Raw genomic sequence first — 8,336 nt, 5'->3', positions numbered from 1 at the left:
TGAGGAGAAGCTTTCTCTCCTTTTTCTTATTGCCAATGAATGTGATTATAGAGCATAAAGTGACATACCTGCATGATAAAGCCCTGTTGTTTCCCTGGAAGTTATCTTCTAGCTGCAGTGGAGCACAAACATTGTGTTATCTCTGCAGCAGCAGGCTCAGGACCCCATTGTGTCAGGTCCCCTTTGAAGACAGGAAGACAAAGACAACCCCAGCCCCACATCTCAATGAAATTACCTTGGGTGGAATAAAGGGTGTCTGATCCAAGGCTCCTTCCAGGGAAGAGAGCAGTGTTTTTCCCTTGGTTTCTCAGTGCTGAGTGGTTAAAGGGGGCAGAGGAAGAACAAAGCTCCAATCATTTCACCCCCACATCTCTTTCCTCAGAACCCTTCTGCCTCTGTAGAGATAGATATGCATCCCCTTCACCTGAGACAACACAGCAGCAAAAGGAGAGCCTGCTGGCAGTGCTCACCTCATTGGGATAGTCAGAGCCCCTCCATGGACTTGCCAGCAGCTTATCAGTGCTCATTGTTTGCTCCAGTACACACTGCTCCCACACAAGGAGCCTTTCTCTCTGCATCCATACCCTCCCTGCATGGGACAGGAACCATGGGAGGTTCTCTTATTCTTTGTACAGCACCCTCATTAGCCTCTGTCCTCCATCCATGCTGTAAGAAGGGAAATGAAAATCATGCAAGATTTGAACACTTTCATGTGATCCAGACTGCTTTAGAAAGTGCAAACTCCTGGACAATATTGAAAATACTGATGTAAAGGCTCTTATTACCTTTATGAGGTAAACTGATCCAAAATCTATGTTAACCCTCTGTCAGCTTACCCAGAATGCTGCTAACTCAGCCACAGAGGTGCTTTCCCCCACCACCCTCCCAACACGCTGTCCAGAGGGCTTATTTTGAGCCAGGCACATTTGCAAATAGCCAGATGCAACAAGCCCTGTGTTGTGCTTGACCCCCTGATTGCTCCTCAATGCTGGGAGACAGTTGTGAAGATACTGAGTAATTGTGGAGAGATCCAGCCTGGCCAGAGGGAGCTGAAGCCACAGGCAGCAAGTGGCACTGGGGGTGAGCCTGTTCTGTGCAGAGCCCCTGTGCACCCCACCCTGCCTCCTAGTGTGTCATTCCAGCCCTCTGCCACTCTGGATGCTGGAATCTATACAATTTTTCTCTGTATCATCAAGCCAGAGGAACCCTTTCTCTTGTGGAAAACATATCTTCCCATAACACCTCTACTCAAAATTTCAGTGGAGACATCCAGGTATGTGACACAGCTGCAGAAAACACCACCAGAAATTGGATGATGAAGGAACAAATACAGCAGGCAGCAATACAGGAAATGAAGCAGAGATGTACATAAGAAAAATCAGGGGTTTAATGATAAATAAGCAGGTAAGAAAGATAATAAAGAACCATATATATATAATAAAGAACCAGTAAGTGTTTGACATATTCAGATTCTGAATATGACATATTCAGGATCTTTCCCACCTCAGATTCATAGTCTTCAATTAAATGGAATCTATCGTGGGAGAAAAGTGTCAGCTTTAGAACTTAAGGATCCATCAGTAGCATTGATCTGAAAGCAAAATCTGGGATTTCATTCCTGGTACCACTTGTTAGAAGTTCTTCTGATCAGCTGTGAGGGACTGATATAAATGTTAAGACTAAAATGTCTCAACCTTGTTTGAACTTTATTTTGAACTGTAGCTTAGAAATCTGTTTTATTAACCACCTTAGCTGCCATCTCCAGTTTTGACTGAAGAATGGATCTACACTTCCACTTCAGCCTTGATCTTCAGCACTGACTCCACTTCCAGTCCACTCCCAAGAGAGTTCATACAACTGCCACATGGCTGGTTTGTCACTCCATGTCCTCAAGTTGCTTACAAATTTAGAAGTCCGCTTTTAAAAAAAGCAAGCTGCTTTGTCACTTTGGCTGTGAAGGATGAATCCAGCTTACAGTTTCCTTTCACTTTAAAACTCCAACCACTCTGTCATATAAATGCAGTTTGATGGAGAAATCTCACCACCTTCATGACAATCATCAAAAACCTGCAAAAGAAAGCCCCGTGTCAGCAGGGTAATTGCTTCCAGTTGGATGGTGCTTGCTGTGTGTAACCCGTTTTCTGCTTTTTCCCAGTAGATCAGCATTAGTCTAACAGAGGCCAAAACCTAGGAAGTCTTATGGCAGCTCTGAGGGCGAAGATAAAAACAGATCCCACCACAAAGGGACATGCTGGCAAGTTTTACCTACAGGGAGGTAAAGGAGACCAGGGAGGAGAGCTAGACAGAAGTAATTTAGCTTGGTAAAAACGCAGGCAAACCTGGGATCAGAAATATAATAACACAATTTGGAACAAGCTACACTCGACAGCATCTTTTCACATAGAGTCCAGTAAAGAGACAGGCTGGAAATGAGGAACACCTGGCAGAGCAGGTGTTCAGACCAAAACCAGAACCTGTTCCTCACAGGCAGCTTTCAGGCACAGCTGGCTCAGCCCCAAGGCTGACTCATGGGCAGAGCTTGCCCTGTGCCATCTGGCCACTGCAGGCCTGTGTTCAAGAGCTGCATGCACCACTAATGATACACAGAATTAGTTACTCACAGGGCAGAGTCCACAGGGTGTCCTGACCAATCCAGTGGGCTGGATGAGAGGACTGACAGCTCTGTACAGTCTCATCTGTCCATCCACACTGCCCACTGTCCCCTCCTTGGCAGCAATAATGGTCATCTCCACTTTGCCATCATAGATCAGAGTGTTCAAAATGGTCTCAATGTCTTCCATTGACAACTCTACCTAAGAAACAATTTGTGAAATAGATGTTAGGAAAGATGTGTGCCAGTGAGTCCTGCAAGGACAAAAGGAGCAAACAACATGAGTAACAAATCCATAGAGTTCTAACCTAGCCCAGAAAAAGACACCAATCTCACTGGGAACTTTATGGAGTTGTGCAGATGCAAAAAGAAAAGCAAATACTAATACCTCCTACCTCCTGAGCATTTCTGATTTGCACTAGCCTTGGTCTTACCAAAAAGAACTTCCCTGTGCACCTGAGATGTCTCCATCAGCCTAGCACAATACAGTCCCAGTTTTGCAGAAAACAATTGTGAACGAAGAAAAAGACAAGACTGCTAAAGATATACTTGTTGATGGTGACCAGTAATGGTGGGGTATTTTTCCCCTTCTTTTTTTCCCCTCTCCTAAAATTCCTTGAAGTGCATATGTAAACTTAAGAGAAATGATGAAATCTAAACCAGCTGAGACAGTTAACACGGATGTGAATGCTAATTCTTTTACACATTTTAGAAAACCCACGTGCACAAGCTATCCTGGTATGCCAGGCAGTGTCAATGACCCTCCCCTAAAAGCAATGAGGCCACAAAGCTCACCCCCACTACACAAGCTGTGGGGTGCTAAGACACTTATGAGACCTCCAGCAAGTTTGCAGTAGCCAGCTCCTGGAGCCCATCATGCACTGACAATTTGAACAGCAGTGAGATGAATGTGTTCTGACCTTACTGATGCCCAGCTCACAGATGTATTTCCACACCTCGTGGGATGAGGCAAACGAGCTGTTCCTCTGTATCATGGGGTTCTGTTTGCTGTCTCGAGCTGCCTCTGCCTGAGAAAAAGCAAAGGTTAGTCAGAGTCAGAACTCACTGCCAAGAGCCTGCTTTGTGGTTCAGTTTCAGGCAGACAAAACTTGTTTTCCATTTCTGGGACATGTTTAGCATTTAAAGCCACATTCTTAAAACTGGTGTATGTGAGACAATGCAGTGCACAATCAAATATGATTTTATAATAAATGACATAAAATTTACTGTAGTTCAGATTAATATGAAGGAACACCAGCATCTGGCATTTTGTTGACAAAAAACCAAGTTTCTTCTCTACCTAGAGCTAATTAAAAATATATTGTAATGGAATAGACAAATGCTAGAATCTGCAGACATATTTAATGAACCAGGGACAATTTAGACTAGGGGCAATTGTGTTCTAGGCAGAGCTGCCTGACTGACTGCTGCCTTACACCCTCTCAGAAATGAGATGTTCTGCAGAAACCACAGTGACTTCTAGATTTTTTGGTCCTGTGGTCTCTACTACCTGGTTTGTGTCTTAGTTTAAGACAATTATATTGGGTGGAGACTCCAAAATGAATAATCTCCTTCCACCAATAAGTGACAAAATGGGACAAGACAGAAGGGAAACAATATCAACTAAAACACAGCAGCCTCAATGGTTCCAGAACTTCCACAAACAACAATCAAAGGAGGACAGACACAAAACAAAATCTGGACAATTTTTGGCCAAAAGGCTCCAATGCTGCCAAAAACGCAGTAAAAAACTTCCCAGCAAGTTGCAGGGCCACCCCCTCCTCGACAAACAAATGGCAGGCAGCTGGAAAATCGTGGAGAGAGCGTCTGACTGCACTTCAGCTGGAAAAGGTATTGTGTAATTCCCTCTGGAGCAGGTCGGGACTGCAAAATGCAGCTTCTTGGGTGTGAAAAATGCATATTTTGTGACTGGCTTTTTGTAAATATTGAAATGAATATTATATGTGTTATGTTAGAAAGTTATGCTGTATTAATTTTCTCAAGTAGTGTGTTAAATATAGTTTTAGGTTATAACATAATGTTAAAATAGAAACTATGCTATGTAAGATAATTTTTTTAAAGAGAGGACTTGCACTGAGATAGCAGCCACAGGACACCAAAATCTTTCAGAGATAAAGAATTTATTGCTCCCTTATCAGAAGAAATTAACTTCTTCCTGCCTCACTCAGTCCTGAAGATGCTGTCAGGATTCAGAGGAAGAAGCTGACACTGACCAGACAGAATCCTGTGTTTGAATGGAATTTATGCATCATGGATGAGGTGTATGAATATGCAACAGGCTGTTGCTTTTAAGGGTTAATCCTCTGTTAACGTGTGTCCTTTCTTGGGCTTATTTTGCCCAGAAAAAGGTACCCGGACTGTCCATAACTCTTTGTTTTTATTGTCTCATATTGTCCTAAATCCTAATTGTCCGAATTTTTATTACTCTAATTATATCACTATTTTAATAACCATTTTATTCCTATTAAACTTTCAAAATTTTAATAACAAGTGATTGGCGTTTTTCACATCAAGTATGACTTGAAGACCTGCCCCAGGCAATCCCCTCGGGCACCCAGGGAGAACAAAGGTGTTCCCCTCATGTCCATTTCTGTTTTTAAAGGGATCCTGTATCCCCTCCTTCCAGGATAAAACACACAAGTTCCCCTTTCCTGGGTTGCTGGGTCTTAGGAATACACAATTTTGGGTCACCTAGGACAGTTTGTCATTGGACCTTGGGGATAAAAGGCTTCCCTCCTTGTCCAGGGTGTAAAAATCGCCATCATTAAATACACCACCATCACACCTAATGTGACAAAAATAATAGTACAGTATGGATTTGCCAATCTAGCTGCAATAATGGCCAACACTCATGGAAAACCTAAGCCTTACCTGGCACCTGTTTACACAACAAATGGCAGGTGACTTTGGCACTCACCTTGCTCTGCAGAAACTTAAAGCACTGTTGATTTAACACCTCCACAAACTCAGACTCGAAGTCCTGGTCACTGTACCAGGCTCCTCCAGTGACGGAGCGGTCGGGCTGCAGGTTGTACAGCATATAGACCTTCTTCTTGGATGCCTGGGGGAGGGAAAGGTACAGCTCTCAACAACATATTCCCTCCTTCACAAGGAAGGGATATGTAAGCAGATAATCTGCCAAAGAGGTTTATTACTCCTAGACCTGACTCCAGCTATCCTCAACCTGCTTGACCCTCAGGTAACACAGAGATAAAGATAAGATCAACCCATTTCAATTCCTAATCATTTTATAACAGACCAGATGAAGTCAGCATCTTTCACATGAACACAAAAAAGCTACTGCTTTGCTGTGTACAACTTCTCTACCCCCACCTGCTTTACCAGACCCAATGAGAACCAGGTAACTGAAGACAGACAGCAAGAAGCTGACCTGTGGACCTCAGCTGATCTGTTGCACCTCAAAGCTGCACACTAAAGGCAGAGAGTCCAACACTGGTGCACAGTTTTCAAAGAGAAAACTCATTCTGCCTCCAGCTTTCTCTGCCCCAGGCCCCTGTTAAAAGCATACAAAGCATGCAGCAGATGTTTAAAATTGTTTAAAAAGGTCAGAAAATACTCACTGCCACAGATTTAACTGCTTTAATTAATTTCTTGCTTTCCAAGTTTTTCAGTATCTTGTTGATCTCTGTTAAAGGCAGATTACTTTTGTACCTAATGTCCCTGCTCCAAATACCTGTTAAAAAACAGAGAAGTGAACGGAAATAAATAGTAGAAATTATTTGTTTCCATACATACCAACCAAAAGTCACATCAGAACACTGCCTGGGCTGCTTGCCTGCCACTCCCAGCAAAATGAAAGGAATGGACAGAAGGGATTGGGGAAAAACAAGCAGGTATGGGGCATTAGATTTTATATTTGTATTGTCTGGGCAAGCATTTGTGACTTTGGACAGAGTTAGCAAACAGAGTTAGTACCATTCACAATGATAATTTAAAGTACCTTTGTTGCCTGCATCCTCTATGATTTGGTAAACCAGCTTCTCTTGATTGTCAGAACCTTTCATTTTACTGTCAAACAACACAGACATCAGGATTTTTTTAAAAGGTCCAAAATTTGAAAGAAGTTGGATTTGTTTTAAACAAGAATTGTGTTCCCAACATACTCCCCCAGCAGACACAGGTTTACCTTGCATTTTGGGAATCTTTGATCCTGTACAGGAGACCTGCACTGCTCCTCAGAAGGTCCAGCTGCCCCTAGGAGAGATGGGCACAATGCATTTACTTCCCTTCAAACAGTTTGTTTCAGAAGGTGTTTTGAAGACTATTCTGAAATTCTAAAATAAAAACCTTGTTTAATGTCAACTAAATAAAGAAAAATGAAAACTAACCTTTCTAACCACTGGAAACAATAACAGCCTTAAGGATACTTTTTTTCCCCTGACAAATTTCCACTTATGATCAGCTGTCAGAAATAACAAACAGTTCCTGACCCTTCCCACAATATCTACACAATTCCTATTATTTCTCCTGACTTTCACATGGCACAAGGGACATACAGTTCTTGTACACTTTGCTCTCAGTTTCCACCAAAGCACAGAAATCACAGTGGAGCTCTGGAACAACTCCAAGTTCCAGCAGCAAAGTTCTGCTTTTTACTAAGGGGCCATCACTGGAAAGCTGCCAACTTTGATGGGCAGTGACTCTTAGAAGCAAATTACTGGCAAAGAGATTGTTCTGCTGTGCATGCTTGTGGCCAGGCAAAGTCCTTATTTCCTATTTTGAAGAAGAAAGCAACTGGACAAGCCTAAGGGTGTAAGTGTGTATAACAGCATTAATTAAAATTCACTCTCTCATTGCCAGCTGATCCTCTCCTGCAGTTACAGCCTTGGTTCTTACAGATTTGGCAGGTTGCTGAGTGCCTTCAGAGCAATCCATAAGCTTGGGATTTCGTGGGGGGTTCAGAGAACACCCCCGCCTATGAGAGAAGGGCTCACATCCCTCCTTTTCTCTACAGCTAATTAACTCCCCATCCCTAATGGGCCTTGTGGTTATGAATGTGCTGAGGAAGATGAGGAAGGTGGGCTGTCCCTACCATGGAGAGCAGCCTGTTGATGGCCACAGCTCTCTGCTGGGCTTCCATGTGAGGCATGTCATTCTGGATCACCTGGTCCGTGATGCCATGGGGGAACTGGTGGCACAGCTCAAGGATCCTGCAGGAGGAGAGAAGCAACTTTAAAATTCATGTTCTGCTGCATCCAAACCCAAATCCAAACAGCACTGGAGTCAGGATGGAAAAGAGCGACAAGAGCAACTCGGGGGAAAAGTGTCCATCAATTGCTTCTTTAGGCATCTCGGCACCAACTCCCTGTGCACCACTTCCCTTTCCAAGACCAGAAAAACGCCGGGACAGCCGAAATTCACCTGACACAACCCCCAGTGCCCTCTAAGCACCTCCCAGCACGAAACTCTCAGTGTCCCCAACCACCCTCTCCTTCAGCATCATTCTCCTCATGAACACTCGGGCGTCGAACCACCCCCCTCAGGCCTTGAACGACGAGCCCCGCCACGCCTGCTGCCCCACGCCCCAAAACCCGCCCTTCTTGGCCTCCACACAGCCACCCCATGCCCGCCTGCGTGCACCCGCAGCACCTGCTCTCGATGTCCATAGGATCGGGCACCTCCGGCTTCACCTTCACCTCCGCCATGGCGCGGCGGGCTCCGGCGCGGAGAGATGACGTCAGAG

The 8,336-nt window shown here is 44.2% G+C and overlaps 1 protein-coding gene across 1 annotated transcript; it reads right to left on the bottom strand.

Annotated features, from left to right (window-relative positions):
* Window positions 1-1,369: 1,369 nt before the first annotated feature.
* Window positions 1,370-8,335, bottom strand: POLR3F (RNA polymerase III subunit F). The gene is made up of 9 exons (XM_066547794.1): window positions 8,243-8,335; window positions 7,686-7,803; window positions 6,780-6,847; window positions 6,594-6,661; window positions 6,214-6,326; window positions 5,550-5,693; window positions 3,532-3,639; window positions 2,622-2,813; window positions 1,370-2,067 (listed from the first exon to the last, which is right to left on the bottom strand). The coding sequence occupies exons 1-9, from the start codon at window positions 8,296-8,298 to the stop codon at window positions 1,990-1,992; spliced, it is 945 nt and encodes a 314-aa protein (XP_066403891.1). The 5' UTR covers window positions 8,299-8,335; the 3' UTR covers window positions 1,370-1,989.
* Window position 8,336: the final 1 nt, after the last annotated feature.

This window comes from Molothrus aeneus, chromosome 3 (genome assembly GCF_037042795.1).
Source record: "Molothrus aeneus isolate 106 chromosome 3, BPBGC_Maene_1.0, whole genome shotgun sequence".
Lineage (NCBI taxonomy): Eukaryota > Metazoa > Chordata > Aves > Passeriformes > Icteridae > Molothrus > Molothrus aeneus.
The sequence above is the reverse complement of the archived record's forward strand: the minus strand, read 5'-3'. Positions and strand labels throughout refer to the sequence as shown.